The sequence below is a fragment of the Cupressus sempervirens genome, chromosome 4 (assembly GCF_028749045.1).
Source record: "Cupressus sempervirens isolate cs-2001-9-10 chromosome 4, ASM2874904v1, whole genome shotgun sequence".
Classification (NCBI taxonomy): Eukaryota; Viridiplantae; Streptophyta; class Pinopsida; order Cupressales; family Cupressaceae; genus Cupressus; species Cupressus sempervirens.
This window is the reverse complement of record NC_143121.1, coordinates 781,027,410-781,047,444: the sequence shown is the minus strand read 5'-3', so window position 1 is coordinate 781,047,444 and position 20,035 is coordinate 781,027,410. Positions and strand designations below refer to the sequence as shown.

Genomic DNA, 20,035 nt, shown 5'->3' with positions numbered 1-20,035 from the left:
GCCCCGCTTTTACTTCTCACTTGGTACCTGGAACAAATCATTTTAATCATATAAATTTGACGTATTCACATAAGAGTGCAAGGTCTCTCCACACGATTTATATGATCACTCTTACATGTTTCTATAGTAATAAGATCCAGTGTACATTTTGAACAGTTCTATAGATCTAAGTTACTCAGAACTACTCACAATCTATTTCTCTACTTTTTGATGTCCTCCACCTGTTACTTTTCCTAAGTTAATCTTTCAGCAATCTGATCTGTACCACTACCACCCTCTGTGTGAAAACATCTTTAACTGCCTAATTGTTTAGCAATTTCATTATATTGGAAAGCAGGCATCTGTAGACATTACAGAGATTTCCGTAAAGATATCTGATATATCATTCATTCGTATTGAATTTGTCATATAGAGGTAGACACACTTCATATCCATTTTACTGCCACTTGTTTCTGGACTCTGCTATGTGACAGTTCAAGATAGAACAAAGTATTTCTAAGGACTGAAATTTATGCCATCAAAGGAGACTAAACTAATATTCCATTGATATTGAAATAAACAGAAACATTTTAACTATTATTTTCTATTGGTAGTACAAGATGGGAACTTTTTGTTACGCACTTTCATACTCTTTTTTCAGAAGCAAGATTCAAGATAAAGGAGGTATCACTGATCACAAAGTTTCCATAAAAAACTCTAGTTAATTACATTATTACAGACATCTAATTTGCCTCCCTCTTACAAATTGCATTCACATTATATTCAATCATAACAAGGATAATGTTCATATTAAAATACACTGCTTATACTTGGGCATTGAAAAAGTAAGACACACTGAAAGTACATTCAACGTCAAGCTTAACAATGTCCATGTGCTACACAATATAACTTTCTTTAATAATCGATAATGAGAGTACACCAATGTTCTCCGACTTCACAACCACACATGAACAAATAAATAATTTGAAAATTCTTAGTTTCATTTTTCAGAAGCAAGTTTCTAGGCAATTTGAAATTCTCAGCTTGATGGAAACAGAAACCAAATGGTAGTCCAGGAAGCTCAAACTATCAATTTTACCAACTCCCATAAAGGCGAGACAAATAACAAAATTATGCCAATGGTGTTAAAGAAGCCTCGTTTCTCTGCAAAAGCATTTCTGAAGCCCCCACGGCTCCTGATGTGCTCTTGAAGAAGATAAGCACCAATAATGAGGCTAACAATAGTACCAATATATCCATTTCTACAACTTGCAACTAAGTCGGGGGTTACAACCAATAGAAGAATCAGTGATCCTGGCATCTCCAACCACTCTGCAAAACAGGTGCTAAATAAGCATCAAAATCTTAAAAAAGAAGGTATCATCTCAAGAAATGGAACAGCCAAATAGTTGAAAACAAGTCAGATGCAAATCTTACTAAAGATCACTTGCTAGAATTGTAATGCTAATTTCTATAGCAGGTCCAGACTATGACAAGAAAATGCAATCTCTTCACACTAAATAACATTTACTTATGGAAAATGATGTCAACAACAGAACTACTTAATAATGTAGAAAACGGGCCAAAAGGTCAACCTTTTAAGCAATACAGAAGTTACTGCATTTTTTTTTAAGTCTTTTTGAATGACAGGTTCATTTAGTGTGAGCATAAGTTTACAAGAACAGAAATTAATAAGAAATGCAGATAGAAAATCGCAACCACGATAATGGGTAAAAATAATCACATGGAAAGTTATAATATAATTAAAACTTAACATGCAAACAGAATGGACAGAAATAATGAGTGTAGGGAAGACCTACTACAGTTGCATAAAATAAATGAACGGAAAACAAAGATGAGGGGGCCAATTTATAATTGGTTTAGATATAATCATTTAACAGAAACAGAATTACATCTGCTATACTTGAGAAAAATAAACACAAGAAATTGGAAGTGAACTAATGTTATCTTTATCGAAAGCACAAAATGCAAAATGTAATCCAAAAAGCAATTTGCAATCAAGGAAAAAAAAATCACAATAATTAGGTGTATACAAAAATTAAGTTCGATGTTAGGAGGGTGAAGGTTGAGAAGTAGGATGCCAAATAGTGTTGCTATACTTACAGGCAATCAGCCAATATCCCAATGCAACACATTACAAAAAAAATTATCTCCAAGATAATGGCTAACCAAATGAAGATCCTAATTCAATAATATCCCAATAATAGAGCAGATTTGTACCTAGAAGAAATATTGTGGAAGGATTTATTGTAGCCCATAAATCCATCAGGAAATATAACAAAAAGGTACAACTCTTATGATTCGTATAAGTAGAGCTTATTAGGGTTGGAAATTTCTAGAAATTACAGGACAAATGGGCTTCAATCAGAAATCATTAGGATGGATGTATTCTTGTGTATCCACAACTTTGATTCTATTTTATTTTTAATAATGCCCCCTCCAATATCTTTGATCCTACTAGGGGAATCAAATAGAAACCCTATATGTCTCCCTCTCTATTTGTAATAATGGTAGAAGCATTAAGTAGGGTATCACCAATCACAAGGCTTTCTAAGACTGGATGCTATAAAGGTGTATCAATAGTTAAAGACACACAAGTTATCTCCCATTAGCTATTCACTGCTGGACACTGTTATACAAGATCCTAATGATGGAAGAGAATGCGATTATTAAAACTACCTTGGAAGACTATGTTTAATGCTCAGTGCAACTGATCAACAAAGATAAGTCAAAGATCTATCTCTTTAACACCAAAAGGATTGCTTAAAGAAGGATTGCAACCGTGTTGGTATTCGACATAGAGTCAATTTCAAGTACCCGTTTGGAATTCTACAATTCCAAGGGGCAATATGATGTCTGTGGGCTGATACAATCAGGAAATACAAAAATTAGAGGAAAGACATATGGCTCACATTTGCAAGGAGAAGCACTCTGATTAAAGTGATCCTTGTTGCTATGCCCATTTTCTCTCACTTAGAAAGTTGAGAAGGAAATCAATGGAATACAATGCAATTTTCTGTTGAAGTGCTCCAATGAGGTGAAGACGATCCCTCTAATTTCCTAGGATAATGCAAAACTCAAAATTGAATGTTGAGATACTGGTATTAAGGATAATTAACAACAAAATAGGGCTCTACGAGAAAATCTTTCCTCAAGAGTTTATAAGAGTCCCTATGCTCTTTGGAGGAAGATACTGCAAAATAGACAACTTGCTGATGGAAACCAAATCACATCCACACAATTGTCAATCTTCTATGTGGCTCAGTTATGGAACTTCATGATGAAAGAGCAGACCCATAATTACTGAGCATTTTTCATGGGGAAAAATAACAATGGTAACTTGACATTATTCTACCATGACTCATGAAACCAACATAAGCCTCTTTCATCAACTCTCAAGATTGAAGATGGCATAGAAGCCATCGAAAAAGATGTATGGAGATAATGTTCGATACTACATGAGAATTAAGAATGAAAACACTAGATAGAACTTCACATGGAAGAAATTTACAATTACACAGACACAAGTTCTCACTAAGGAGCTCTCAAAATGCAGTCCTATCAAATTAAGAGGATGAAATAATAAGGTGTGGAGTTAAATCTAGCAGATACTATATCCAGATAGGTTCTGAAGTACATATTTATGGGCTTCAAATGAAACCATGGCAAAATGCTAGAGCTCGAATGTCCTACGAAGATTGATTCTTTACCATGGCCTAGTTAACATAACTATAATCTAACAAGAGATGACAAAACCTGGTGTCCTGTATGCAAAAAATAATGACAAATCAACCTGCTATTGTACTGAAACATTGCGTAGGAATGTTGAGAGTGGATGTGACAGCAATTAAGGTAGTCAGACCCCTACCCTTCAAGATCACTTAATTTTTCCAATGCTGACCTAAACATATAAATGCTCACTTGGGCCAAAATGTGGGTTGAGGCCCCCAACATGATTGTGTGACAACTGCGGAAGGAACAAAATGCCAAAAGAATTAGGGAAAAGGTCTCTCCAATAAAGATTATTATCAAAAAAATTGAGACTAATGCATGCCCACCAAAAACCAAGGTTCATAGGAAGAAAATTTTGGAATCTCTCATCATAGGACAATCATATAAGCATTAACTAGCCTTAATTGAAAGCCCCCCACCTTTTCCTACAACAACTATGGAAACCAGACAAAATGAAAGAATGCAACGTGGACATCACCCTTAAGAGGTAGGCTAAACTTAAAATTTGACGAGGCTTCAAGGAGCATCTCTAGTGAATTGGGGCTTGGGGCTTGGTCCATTAAACAACCTAATAGAAAAAACAATGATGCAAATTTCTCAACAATTACAAAATATCTGAAAATATGTGTTTAAGAAAAATTATCCCTGAATTGGCATTGAAGGGAATTCGTTGATAGGAATCGATTTTGTCTTAACATGCAATGCCTTTAGTTGGAATATCTCAAATTGGATGGAACAAATAAATTGATACCTAGATCAACTAGACAAATTCATCATCACACATTTATGGAGAAGTGAAAAAAGGTGTTGATTTCAAGTCCAACAAGGCATTGACCAGAAAGAAAGAAGTGAAATATCGTATAGTGTAGATTTGTGGGACATCATGGCTACAATCATCAACGAAGAAAAAATATCTAGCAAATGATCCAAGGGACTAAGTGGTCATGGTCTAATACATGGAATGAGTGAATTCATGTATGACAATTGATTAGAAAGCATGTTTGTAAAGACTGCAAATCCTCCTAATAGCAAACACAATATTTATTCAAACTTGATCACGTCCTTATCTACATAAGATGGCAAAGAATTAGTTGTTCTCGAATTACATCTGCAATTGCAGTTCTATGGACCTGGACTCTCAAAATTAAAGAATCTTCATTATCCCCTTTAACAAAGAAGAACAGGCAATTCAAAATGTCATTGGAGAAAAGAATCTACTTCAAGCCCATATACACAATTAGAAGTTGTTGCCTTTACAACGTTGTGAGAACAATAGGAGAGGAATGTTAGGGCTTCTTACTACCAAAGAGATATTAGTACAAAGCCTACGAACGAAGGCACTCCATCCCATGTCACTTTTAACAGCCTTGGGCCTGATAAGAAGCGATATACATTACAATTGTAAGAAGGAATGAGTTTGTTGTGAATGGAATACTTTACCTAACTAGTTCACCTAGTAGGTCATGTTGATGTGAGTTTTGTTCCCCTACAACATGCAAAATCAAAGACCTAATGTTTTGAGATGAAATGCCAAATTTCCAACTCTTTCCTACATAAGGTCACTTCTTATGCTAAATGTGCAAAGTAAGATCATAAAATGACTTCAAGGTTCCTCTAATTCGTGGATACTTGCTTAGTGAAATGATGTGATTTGTTAGAATCACTAGGGGGATTTACGCTACTTCTTGAGACTTATCAACTTGCTTCTAAAGATTCAGCTTGACAACATACAATGAAAATATAGTTTTTGAGTTTTCAATTGTTGAGCTTGACTTAAACTTGACTTCTTTTACTTCTACTCCTAAGCAAGGAAGCATGGATGAACTTGTACTCTAATTCCTTCCACCTAGTGCAAGCTTCTAAGGTATACTAGAATAATTTTTAATCAATATCTCCTCTTCAATCCCATTAATGGATGCAAACTAAAGATTGAATATCAATTGAAGTATAGTACAATCACTAGCTAACCGCACAAGGTGCACTTACAATTAGCAAGAGGCTAGTGGCCTAGTTTATATTCAAGTCAAGCAAGTAAACATCCACAATTTCATTCATCCAAAAGAAACACTTCTAAACAACATGAAATGAAATCTACTCCAAGTGAGAATTGAAGAAACCATGGGATACTGAAGACCAAAAATGGATCATCAATCACTTTGGTGGCATTATGATAACACTTTCATCAAGTCTCTACCTTAGCTAACCTACTCTAAAACTAATCCCTTACAAATGAGAAGGCTTTGGCCTTTTATAGTTCAATGAACTACAAAGATCAATTCAAGATCAAGGACCAAGATCCCTACAAACCCTAATTAAGGTTTCCACTCTATCAACTAATCACATGAAGGCACCACTTTGTGAGCCAATAAGAAAATTAAAATACTTTTGATAGCCAATGATAAAATTGTACACTTGGCATGATATGATTGCATGTGTTTGGACATGTGTAACTTGATTGGTAGAAGACAAGCAGGTGCCACTGCATCATCCTCATTGTGGACTTGACCAAACCTTTGGTGATGAGAAACTATCTCCTAATACTCAACATTGCCAAGCCTTTAATAGTAATGGAATATTTCCAAATTGCTTCTATTGGCAACTTGGCTAGGTTAGACAGTATGATGTTGTCATTTATGGCAACATATATTCAACATAAAGTGAGCAAGATGTGAAGATACAGTTCTAACAATTAGACTTAGAAAATTGTATGAGTATCACTTAGTTTACCTGACAACAGAGATAGAGATTTGATTGGCGAGCTTCATTGAGAGACGATCAGCACGTGTGAACTTATGGACAAATAGAGTAGAGTCCATTGATCATGCACGTAAGTGCGCAAGGTTGTACGAACTGTACGGAAGAAGTTACAGCAATTTTCCCAATTGTAGTAATGAGCCGACTAAACAAGATAAAGATAAGGAATCGAGTATTTTGGGTCAAGGAATTGTTTTGTTTATCAAAACAATGACTTAACTAAAAGTGGGAAAATTATAATGTTATGTTTTGGGTCACGTGTGAAAGGTATGAAGGCCAACAATATAGGTTATTTTGCAATAACTTGGTATAAAGGACAGAACTTGAAATGCAAAGTTTGCAGATGTCCATGACATTGATAAGCTATTGTTTTGAGATGCCAAATTCTAATGTTTGATCAAAGCAGTGCGAATATATGATCAGTTTTGTGAAGAGCAGCAAAGGTAAATCAGCTATTGAGGATATCAGCAGCATTAAGAGATTTTTTGTATTTATCTCTTGTATTGAAGAACATTATTGTATATTGCATGTTTGGGCAGTGAGCTCATCTTGCATACTTTGTGTAATTGTTCTAACAACTCCTAACAAGGTTGAGGCTTCTAACAAGGACCGAGACACTATACGGATGCAATAGAATCCTAGCAGGGTCAATATCTTTCGCAAGATACTTTTGATTAGTGGATCATTTTGTGGGTACCATCCCCACTGGGGTTTTCCCTTGGCCAGGGTTTCCCTAGTTAACAAAATGTGGTGTTATGTGTTGCATTATTTTATGGTTGTGTTTACTATTCAGCATAATCCATTTACTTTCATATGCAAGTTGTAAGTTTGTAAATGATATCCATAATTGGGAAAAAGTTTGTGAAATATTGATTCACTCCCCCTTCTCAATATTTCCTATTTCTAATAGCTTCATCTTCTTAAATCTTCTTCCATCTTCATTCTTGAGATTTCCTCATTGTCATGACTGCACTTGATTGTAATTATGAACTTTTATCTTCTGATTCTTGAAGTGATGAAATCCTTCATGTGGTTGGATTCCTTCAAAGAAAACTTGGATTTTTGAAGGAAAACCAAGTTGATAAAAGAATTCTTCCACTTGTAGATTTTGACTTTTCTTGAATTTCATCTTTGATTTTGGCTTAAATTTGCACTTCGATGACTTGAGTTTTTCTTCTCATTCAAAAATCCTCGAGCTTGAGCCATCTCCTTATAGAATCCAATTATTTCTCCTCTTGAAGTCTTTAGCTAAGCCTTGCCATCATCTTCATCTTTCACCTTCCAAGCCTCTCCTTGAACAATTTACCTTGCAAAACTTGGATTTTTGAAGGGAAACCAAGTTGATAAAAGAATTCTTCCACTTGTAGATTTTGACTTTTCTTGAATTTCATCTTTGATTTTGGCTTAAATTTGCACTTTGATGACTTGAGTTTTTCTTCTCATTTAGAAATCCTCGAGCTTGAGCTATCTCCTTATAGAATCCACTTATTTCTCCTCTTGAAGTCTTTAGCTAAGCCTTGCCATCATCTTCATCTTTTACCTTCCAAGCCTCTCCTTGAACGATTTACCTTGCAAAACTTGGATTTTTGAAGGGAAACCAAGTTGATAAAAGAATTCTTCCACTTGTAGATTTTGACTTTTCTTGAATTTCATCTTTGATTTTGGCTTAAATTTGCACTTTGATGACTTGAGTTTTTCTACTCATTTAGAAATCCTCAAGCTTGAGCCATCTCCTTATAGAATCCACTTATTGCATTTGACCAAATTTCTCTTTCTTCTTGCAAATCTCAAGTTTGATTTTTTTTTATTTATTGGTAAAATGATTTTGATCTTGCAACTTATGATTTATGGGAGAAAACTCTGAACTTGTTGCTTCCACAATCTAGCCTTGTGGAGTTTCAAAACTATTGGCAATGATATAATTGTTCTCCCAAGATGGCATGCTGCCCTCCCCAATGTTATTTGCTTCCTCTTCTTAATAGTTTGCTGCCTTAGTGCTGATGTAATCACTGTTTTCTGCCTTTCAATGATTGAGATCAAAATCTCAAATTTTGGCCATGTTAAGTTGAATTTCTCCGAGGCGGAGATTTCAGCTCTAGAGGAGATTTCCACCATATCTCAAATTGGCTTCATGTTATCCTTAATTGCTTACCCTTCCATTAGCAAAGGGACAAAGAGTAAAATCAATTTTTTATCTTCTTCAATTCTGTAAATTTGGTCTTTTTGTCCTTCATTTTCAGCCCATCGCAGATTTTTTGGGAGTTGAGAAATGAAATTCATCTTCCATGAAAAATTGTGACCACAAAAATCTTATTTTGTTGATAGTCCTCATTAGTGCTTGGCAGAATTCATCATTTTGGGGTTATTTCATTTCACATCCCTTTTATCTGTTTAAACTCATGGCAGAATTCCCCTAGGATTGGAGGAATTCTGACTAGACTTTTTCTTTCATCATCTTGACCCCAAAATCTTGACTTCACCCTTAGAGAATTGTCGAATTTCACTTCTCTTTGCTGCCATTAGACTTGTAGAATCATTGAATTGATCAAATTTGCAAGAAAAAATCAAATTTGATGGGGGTAGAGATTTCGGTTTTTGAGGAATTCTGTGCTGAATTCCTTGGAGAAGAGGGATTCTGCCACCTCTACATGCCTAGTATTAATCAAACTTTCCAATTTGCCTTCAACATTTCATCTTTAAACCTCTTCATCTTGCTACTTTTGCCTCTTTCATTCATTGGTTATCTATCTCCTCAACTTGGGCATTTGATTTGAATTAAGAACTTCCTTCACTGTTGGGGTGGAGATTTGGTGAGAGAGGAAAGACCAAGGGCATAATTCCTAGGATTAGAGGAATTCTGACTGATTTCATGTCCCCTTTCTTACTCAAAAAAAATCTCATCCTTAGTCTTTCTCATTGATTGTTTAGTCCTCACAACTTGTTACATAACTTTATGAAGAAAACTGCATTCTTCTTTAATTGAGATTTCAAAAGTTGACAACTTATCATGGGTGGAATTCCTAGTATTAAAAATATTTAAATACCTTCCATGAACCTTGTCTTGCCTCAAAACTCATCTTTTAACTCACAATTTCATGATTTTGATTATCAATTTTTATTCTCACAACTTACGCATTTTGTCTTCATCAATTTTTTCCGTCCCTTCTTGGAGAGGTTTTAGGATTGGAGGGTTTTCCTAAAATGGAATTCACCAAGTCCAAAACTCTGTCATGCCTTCAAAATCTCATCACCTAGAGGTCTGGCTGCATCCTAACTCCGGAGTTTCATTAGGGCAGAGATATTATACCCTAAGGAATTTCATGGGGTGGAATCCCTAGGCTAAGAGGAATTTTGCCACCTCTATCTCTCTTCATCCAAACTTAAACAAAGTTTTAGCTCAAATGGTGAAGTGATTTATATAAAAAAAAAATTAAGTTGCATTAGTTTTCTTTCTTATGTTTTCTTTCCTATGCTTGAAGTTATTTTTATATAACTCCAATTATATTTTATATTTTATTTCCTTTCTTATACTTTAAAATATATTTTATACGAATACTATCAAGATGTTTGAGATAGTTTTCAGCTTCATAGGAGTTATAATAAAAGATTCTAAATTTTGGAAGTTTTCAAAAAAAAAATCCAAACTTAAAAAAGTTCAGGGTTCAACATGCCTTTAGCATTGTAACCTCCCACAACCTATCTTAACTTTCTAAGATCGAGTTGAAGATAGAAGGAGGGTTTTCAAAAGGTTTTAACTCATTTCATCAATCACTTGGTTAAACCTCCACCTCCCTAACTAGCTTAGCCTGGCTTTTGCACATATCCATGACAGACTTGATTTCCCAGCAAGCTAAAATTGCTCAAACTCATCTCTCAGACTAGGAGACTTGAAAACTCCATCGACTAAAAACACCTAAGACCACTACTACTGCTAAAGCAAAAAAAGTGGGTCCCCATTTGCAATGAGGCAATGGTGTGAAAACCTCATAACAGATTCTATTCATGTTTTCACGTATTGACTTGGGGATCTTGGAATCTTTCTAGAGGTCTTCCTTGTGATGTGATCTTCTCTTATCTCATCTTGTCATTTAATTAATGGTTTCCTATGTCAACGATTAAGACACCCATCATAATCTTGTCCAATCCCATCTCTCCCTTTGCCTATATAACCAAGGCCTTGTGCACATTTTGTATTAATCTTGAGGGATTGATTAACAATTGATTATTGTCCAATTTACATCCATTAGTAGGAAATTATTCTCTTGTCATACTCTCTTAAGGAAATTCTCTTTTTGGAAGTTATCTGGGTTGTGTGAGGGCATTATTAGCTCCTATATGGCATCAAAGTTCCAAATCTATGAACTTCTCCAATTTAAAAGTGATTTGGGCTACTATAGGGTTCTCCTTCTATCCATTTACAATAACTCCAATGATGATGATTACAAATTCCATTCCAGACGGTGTACATATACCTTCCCGAAGGGATGACACAACCGTCACGCACCCTTTCGGATACTATTCTACCAGTCGGATACAATATAGAATTTACCAACAACATAGACAACCAAGTTCATAACTTTCTTCCTATTAATCTAATTTTCATGATTCTTACAATATTGGAAAGGCCAAGAGCTCTTCTATTTTATCCATGCACTTTTCCAATTCAACCTTAGGGATCTTTTATTCAATGATTCCCAATATCTAAAACTCGGTGATTACATGCAAATCTTGAAACCTATAGATGTTCTACCTTTTTCACATTTTTTTGTGTGTTGCGAGGGTTGGGTTGGGGGGAGGGGTGCTTCATTTTCAATATTGATCATCTTTGGGGGTTTCTAATTGTTGTTGAGGGTTGTTGTCTTTGTAAATTTGGAGTTATATCTTAGTACATTATGGCTTTTTTGTTTCATCCTTCTCTAATCATCTTGAAAAGGGGAAACCATACACAATGGAGAGATCCCATCTTGAAACATCTTCCTTGGCTTCATCTTTAACCACTTTTGTATGGTCTTTCCATCTTGAAAAATCTTCCTTGGTTTCATCTTTAACCTATGAGAAATTTGTTTGTAATTGTTAAAAAGGATCATGTCTTGAGAGTGATTTTATGCCATGTTGATAATATCTTAAATTCCATTGCATACATTGGACATCCTCTTATTCTTTCTACTAGAGTTTGGAAGATATATAGAGATCCTAAAACACAGCCATTCCCAGAGAATTCTCTTGTAGACTTTCTTATAACTCTTGATGATTTAGATAACATACCATATGATTGTGATTTTATTCGAAGAGTTTGATACTTTAGAGTGATTTGAATCGAATCTTTAACTGATGACGTTGATGTTTTCTTTAGATTCACCTTCATCAACTCCTTCAGCAAAATCAATGACTTAAGGCTCTCATCATTCCTAATCAACAGGGGCACCATTGTCTTCTAGATTCAGCTTTGTAGAATACTTCAGTTTATCAAATTTGTTTTGCAAGTCTCATATTGCAGATTTGGACACATTTGAGTAGTTATCTCTCCTCTCTATTGACCCTCATTGCACTGTTGTTGTCAAACAATCATTGCCTTTGGAGGTTGTTCATGAGTTTCCACATATCTTGATTTGCCCCGATCACTGATTGGGATATCACCTTATTCTTGTGTCGCATACTCTAACATGGCAGCACTTGATCAATTTTCACATAGCAACATCATGAGGTTTCTTCCCTCATTTCTCTTCTTGTAGTTGGGAGTTTCATCTACATCGACCATTAGACTTGTTTCTTCCAAAAGGAAGACATGTTATTTGCACGGCATTGGATTCTATTTCATCTCGAAGTATTCTTCATTGGTTGATACTTCATTATGAGAGGAATATATATAGTTTCACTCTCTCTCCTATGGGTGAATATCTATTGTATATGTGGTGGATGCAATCATCAAAGGGGGTTATGTTGAGTCCTCCATTCATTACTGATACATGATTGTTTTCTTGCATTCTCTCATTTGAAAAGCTTATGCCCATGTGGTTTTCCTTATGTGCTCCATTTGTAAGAGATATATTGTAGAAGGTACCTAACATGGCCTAGTAGCCAAGACTCATCCATGCATCTCTGCATTTATCGACTTCTCCTTAAATTGCACTTAAGCAGGGCTGTTTGTGCGAATAGGGTGTTTTAGCCGATCCTATGCAAACATTTTTGCATGTTAAGCTTACATAAGGGTCTGGGAATATTCCATAAGTGTTAGATATCGTGTGATCCTTATCTTGTCACTTACTTTTTATCGTCTCATGTTATAAAAATTAAGAAACTTGTCATAATCTTGTCTAATACTATCTATCATCTTGCCTACGTAAGGACTCAGTGTACATTTTGTTTAAATCATAGGGTATTGATCCATTATTGGGCACTACCAAAGTTGCCGATTCGAGTTCAGGGATGGATTCGGGTTCGAGGTTTGGGTTCGTGGGTTTGGGCAAATTTTTTTTTTCCCATTTGGGTTCGTGGATGGGCTCATGAGTATATATATATATATATATAAACACACACAAGAGAAACATGCATAGTTGCAAAACAAAGTCATTTCACAGTATAAATAATTGTTGCTTGATCATTGATCAATGCCAAATGTCAACGATAAACATTAAATACTCGCTCATTAATCGATCTTCATGATTGTAAAGAAAATTATACATTGAATTACTAAATTGCAAAACATAGACTAGTTCATCAAATAATAAAGTTTGAAACATCATGATAGATGACGAGTGTTTAGTAGTTTATCAATAATCATCGTATCAAATGCCCTTAAAGGGTCAAATGGATCATCATAAAATGAGGGGTCAATGGCTTCATCCCCAACTGCAACTATATCCAGATCCTCATCATTGGAACCCAAACTAGTTGCACTAGTCCCATATGCTGCTATATCATCATCCTCCTCAACATTAGAGATTAGATGAGTTAAATATCTTTTATTAAGTTCCTTTTAGAGGTACATCAGAAAAAAACGAAAAAACACACTCTTTAAAGTTGTTTTAGCCCCAGGTCCTGTTGGGTTCGCTATGGATTCGTCTGGGTTCACTCCAACAAGGACCCGGGCGAACCCACAATCCAAACTAAGGACCCTGCTCGGACCCGTGGGCAAATCCGGACCCATGCGGACCTAGACCCGAATCCGAGCAGCAGGGGACGAATCCAGCAACTTCGGGCACTACACATTTGGCATCCATAACAAAGAAAAAGCTATTCTATTATCATACTCTCTTGTGGGATTTTATTTTTGGTTTGCTAGTGATCCTGTTGTGTGTGAGCTCACTATCAGCTCCCACAACAAGCATTTACCCTTTTGAGAGAGGTGTTGACGATAAAATTATGGAAATGTATGCATTCTTTATGGCTCATTAGGACAACCTTCTCACAATAGCAAAGCTAGAAAAACTGCAAGAAATTATCTTCAAATTGAGGTCACTCATCTATCAGTGAGCTCCCATCTTGACAGCAATTTGCCAAAATAGATAAATAATTTATATTAAAAACATAATAAGACTAAATACTAATAACTCTAACTATAAATGCATTTTAATATCTTTTTGAAAAAAAATCAATATATTTTGTGTATTTATTATGCATATTATAAAAACAAATTGGAATTTATATTAGGTGAATTTAATCATGAATTCTTGTCTTCGAATGTTTTCCTTGCTGAATCTAATCCAAAATTTATCTTTACCAAACATGAACACAGAACTCTGTGACATAGCTATACTAGAGGTCTAGAAATCCAATCTGTGTGCTGGCCACTCCAGCAAGTCATACTAGATGTCAGACAATCTTTTTGTAATCTGCAGGACGCTGAGGTCACTCCAGAAATCCAATGTGTGCTGGCCCCTCAAGTGAGTCATATTAGATTAGTTATTTCGGATTGTACATATTTATTGTCAAGAAATAAAAAAAATATTCATGCTGTTAGCATTTTCTGGGTTGATTTCTGCATACTTTCAGTTGGAAAATTTAACACTAAGCCTACTTGCTTCAAGATCTGGGGGCACAGGTACTGGTATGAAAACAGAGATGCATACCAAGTATGTGAGTATATGATAAAAAGTATGGTTGTATCATATATAGATGTAACCACCAGACACAGTGAGTACCAGGGCAGGATGTGCCCCCTGTCCTATGATGGAGTTTTCTTGTAAGTATTCACTAAAGTCTTCCTTGCTACTACCAAATAACGCTGAATGATACTAATTCTAAAGCCCTTAAGTCTATTTAATTCTATATTCTCAGCGGGTCATAATAAGGATAGGGCATATGTTGCAAAGATTTGAAATATAGCGGGGATAGAAAAGGGTCATACCTTTACCTATGTCTTTCATTACATTGGGTTAAAGTAACGAAGGATGCCTTGCGTGTTAAAAATAAGATCTACCAATCTGTTTACCGTGCTGGGTAAAGAAACAATGCATACAGATAGCAGATAAGAATAGCAGAACTCCTTATTATATTCGCATATGCCAAGATATTACATTAGGTTCTGATATGATGACTACAATGATCCCGAAAGGGGATATAAATACTATCCGAGGAACCTTCTAGAAGGTATCCGTCGGCCACATACAACATATCAACTACAATAATAGAACCTTCCAGATACATCCCGATACATGTCGGCCTGATAGCATACATCCCAATACCCCGTCGGAAACATCTCGATACCCCGTCGAGAACATCCTGATACACCGTCGGGAACCTCCCAATACCCCGTCGAGAACATCCTGATACACTGTTTCCTGACGACATCATCCCCTCCAAAAAGGAAAGTCGTCTCCGGACGACAGGACAAAAACCCACAACTAACTACATTATTCATAAAACAAAAGAACATGAACTGATACATCATGAGCCCGAAGGCTGAGTCTTCGACTGTGAAGACCAGCTGCGTCGAAGCTGATACACTTGATCTGTCCAGACCTACAAATCAGCTCTAATCTGAGAGTTTTCCTCCACCATTTCCTTCAATATCAACGCAACCTCCTGACACTCAACTTCCTTCTGATCATGAGCCTGTTGCACCGAGTCCACTTTCTCTTTAAGTGCTGCTACCAACCGCTACTCAGCTGCTGCTAGTTGCTGCTCCACCGCAGCTAACTGTTGTTCTACCTGCTGCTTCCCTCGAGAATTCTCCTCGAGCTGTGCTAACAGGGCTGTTCGCTCTGCTTCCCATGCAAGCTGCTGGGTGGTAAGTCGGTCGACCATCTCCTCCCGAGCCTTCTCTGCCGTCTCCCGAGCTTTCTACCCAGCCTCTACCCTTCTTCGCTCTGTTAGCACCAACTCTACTATGGACTTGCTCTGCTCTACGATGATAGCCAGGCGAGAATGAATATCCATGTCCTCCTTTGCTGGCAGAGGGTCTAACACCTGTGTTCCTCCATCCACTTTTTCAGCTGCCGTTGCACTCTGATCCTCCACCTCTGGTGATGCCGGTATCTTGACTATCTCACTGTTCGACCAATTGGCCTCCAAGTGCGTGTGCTCTCTCAAGGGAGATTGAATGGAGGGACTTTTGGTGACTGGGGCAAGTAACCGTCGCCTCAAGTACTCACTCGCCCGACTTGCTATGTTTGTTGGTACAACTGATGGCTCCTGGGGTGTCGCTTCAAGAATGGTGGAATGCATACCCTAATCCTCATTCAACAAAGTGTCCGCTATGGTGACTACTGCATCTAACCCAATCACTTCCAGCCGAACCTGCTCCTGCGTGCCTCCCTGACTGACTCCTTCCTCTGTTACTGGCTCCGCCACTGGAAGTGGTTGAGGCAAACTGTCTACTACAGGTATGGGAGCCGGTTCCTGAATTGCTGGCTGCATACTCGTGGCTGCGGTTGATGCTGTCCGTTGGCACACTGATGGTTGCACAGGTGCTACTACTGTTCGTGATGTAGGATGTAGAGTGAAGGGATCATCACCACTAGACGCCGAAACTGATCGAACCCTGGAATGTGAACATCCGCCATGGTGTGTATGTGTGGTGCTGGAATTACTAGAGCTGAAGTAGTAGTCACCGGTGCAACTGTCAATTGCCACGAGAAGCGAAGTAGGACTGCTGAAACTACTCTACCCTCCTCATCTTCTTCCTCCTCCTCCTCTTCCACCTCCATGCCCTCAGATTTGTCATCCTCGTCGCAAGATGTATCCTGACGGCCGCTATCTATGTTACCCGATTCCTCCATCTATTGCCGTGTCCTCTTCTGGCCCACGCTCTTCTGACCTGTAGGTGAATCCAAATGCTTCCAATGCATTACCGGAGGCTCGCCAAGTGCCGTCGGACTCGGCTTAACTTCCAGTTGCTCATGGGGTACCGTCCTGGCCGTAGCTTCCAAAAAGAGTCCGATGGCATAGTGCAGCATATAGAACGTTTTGTGCTGCAGGGTCATGAACTCATCCATGCGCGTAGCTAACAGTGAAGCCCAGTCATACACCTTCCCGTTCATGATTCCATTCATCATACTGACCAATGGGAAAGAAACGTCGGATGCCCTGCTGGATCCTATAAGCCTACTTTTCACCACATCCATCAAACACTTCCAATGTCCCTCGCGAATATCAGACTTCCGCAGCCCTCTTTTCTTCGAAGTATCCATGAGGGTATCGATGTGCTGTTGTACCTCGTCATTACACACCATCCGTATTAGCTGCAACTTCGTCTCCTTGCTCATCTTTTTGGGTTTACCATCAATCTTGGCTCCACCTTGCGCCGCTCCTGGTATACCAAATACTCTCATAAAATCGGCTAGGCGAAAAGATACCACGATGTCATACCCCAAATACGGAATTGAGCATTTCCGAGAATGCCTGTCATAAGCCTCAATCATCGGCCAAAAGACGCCCTCAAAATCCCGGATACAGAACAGTGGCATCCGAATAGCCCACTCCACCTGCGCCTTCCTGATGCTTGCTTTAACCAGGTGAGTATCCGGGTGTTCATCCCCCCATTTTCGACAATCCCAACCATTCAATCCTTCAAAGACTACTGTCCGTGGCATTGTCTGCACATCCGGCTGATTCTGCACTTTTGCCCTATGTTTGCCTTTTTCCTTTCCTCACGGCCGTGCGTGAGAGGGTCCAGCCTGCACATCTTGATTCATGGCCGAATCTTGCTCGAGGTGCTTCCTCCAAGCTCTCTTATCGGCTGATTGCATACTATGCCTTTTGCTGAAAAGAAAGTCGTTAATTCAGTTACTTGTCTGTACGGCTTGCAAAAATTCCCTTCTTAACGTGAGTGCGGATGCTTATTATCCTTCTTGTGCCCGTCATACGGCCGTACGGATTCCCTTGTTTTACACGTATCTCTTGTACAATTATCACAAATGGAAACATGTAGCTCTTATAAAACTGAACAACATAAGTCTCTGACTCCACAAGAAAGCTGATTCATGATGGGTCACTTCTTTCCACCACACAATTTTACCCCAAGCACCTATTCGAGTTTTATAATGACTTGCTGATTGGAAATTGCTTTTCCTGACTCGTATTCTTGAATGGTCTGTGGTTTTTCATTGATTTGTTGTGCCAACTGGGCTTGTGTAGCTTTTTGTCCAAACGGGCTTGCATAATATTTTTCTCAATTCTGATGGAACTCGTTCATGAGAGAGAACTTTTGTCTCATCGTCAAGCTCTTTGTATTCAAGCTGGGTATGGATACGTGCCGACTGAAGAATAGCAGATGGTTTACTTGCCCTGACACCTTCCTCTGCAATGTCTCTCCTACGCATTTGTAGAACAAGTCCTCATGCCATCACTCCATGCTTACCCGGCTTTGAAAGAAAATCTGTGTGGAATCATGTCGCCTGATACAAAAAAGAATCTGTGCAAGCATACTATCGATTTCGCCCGAAGAGCACTGTAACTCTTGCTACGTGTGCCCTCTGATCAAACTCTTCAGAGCAATACTTTCAACATATACTATGGACAGCTTTCAAATGAGAACTGATGACCTCAAGGGTCAGCTGGAACAAGGGAAGCAATCGATCCGTGAAGAGGAGGGAGCCCAATAAGAAAGAGGCTAAAATTCGATTTCAATTGTGCGTGAGGGCGGGAAAATAGGTCTGATACTGAGCATTGAATCGAAAGCCGATGTAGGAGCCTCAAGGACTTACTCTCAGCAAGCGCAAAAATGGATACATCGGCAGGATAGGCAGCCACGGGTATGCAAAGTGTCGCTTGATTGGAACAATGTTGGTCTTCGTTTGCTATTAGCCTTCGTAGCTTTCAATTGGAAAAAAAAAAAAAAAAAAAAAGTTAGAAAATCTTCACCAAGGCTGCCATATGGTGATATAGCCATATGCCTCCAGGAACCTAACAATTGCCTTCAATAATAATAATGTCTTTTTATCATCCCTATGCTTCATATTGCCTTATTATTCAACCGTACGGTTCATTCTTCCTAGACATCGTACGTGCCAAGTCCGTACGGACAAGAGACTCATATGCCGTATGGCCAGGAGAACGTACGATGCTTCTCACACTTTCTCTCTTTTTTTTTTTTTAATTTTATTTTAGCAAATACAATACTATTGCTCGTTCACAATTCTGGATGGCGAAGGCTTACCCTACATGCGATAAATTTTTAACTTGCACCGGTTGACTATGTCCGGAACTTCCTGTCCGTCGAGCGTCCACAATTTGATCACTCCGTTGTCGCCTACCTCCCGGATCTGATACGGCCCGACCCACTTAACCTTGAACTTGCCTGGCTTGATCTCATTCCAACCGCCATACTTCAACACCCACTGTCCAGCTTGAAACCGATTCAATTTCAAGTGTTTATCGTGCCATGCCTTTCGCCTGTTCTGTGTTACCTCAGTCACCCACTGTGCCAATAATCACTTCTCTTCCAGCGTGTTCAATTTGTTCAGCCACTCCCTTAAACTTTCCATGTCTCCTAACTCATTTTCCAGTGCTATCCTGAGGCTCGAAATCATAAATTTCGTTGGTACTACGGCCTCCTGTCCGAACATCAATTGAAACAGCGTATGCCCCGTTGTGACTTTATACGCCGTGCGGTAAGCCCAAAGGGCAAAGGGTAATTTTTCCTCCTAGTCCTTGCCTTCGACCGGGCTTGATTTGTATATAATCGACACCAGAACTTTATTGGGAGCCTCGGCCTGTCCATTTGCTCTTGGGTAGTAAGGGCTTGATAACGAATGATAGATTTTGAACTCCGTGGTGAGCAGGCGAATAACATGGTTTACAAAATGTCCTCCTCTATCACTTGTTAACTACAATGGGATTCCATACCTAGTAATAATTTGCTCATATATAAACTTTGCTGTGCTTACCGCTAAGTTGTCTGGTAGTGTGCACGCCTCCACCCATTTGGTCAAGTACTCCGCCGCGACGATGATGTAACGGCACCTTCTGGTTGTGCTCGTTTTCAAAGGTCCGATGAAGTCCAAACCCCACCGTTCAAAGAGCTCCTGAGCATGAGAGGGATTTAGAGGCATGAAGTCTCTCTTCAAAGGTTTCCTGGCTCGCTGACATGTATCGCATGCAACGACCC

The 20,035-nt window shown here is 38.3% G+C and overlaps 1 protein-coding gene across 1 annotated transcript in view; it reads right to left on the bottom strand.

The window, feature by feature from the left end:
* Positions 1-873: 873 nt before the first annotated feature.
* COR413-PM2 (cold-regulated 413-plasma membrane 2) overlaps positions 874-20,035 on the bottom strand; it is a 43,120-nt gene continuing 23,958 nt past the window's right edge. The window contains exon 4 of the mRNA XM_089826864.1: positions 874-1,311. Within this exon, the coding sequence (XP_089682990.1) occupies positions 1,061-1,311 (251 nt within the window). The 3' untranslated portion in view covers positions 874-1,060. The remainder of the gene's footprint in view (positions 1,312-20,035) is intronic.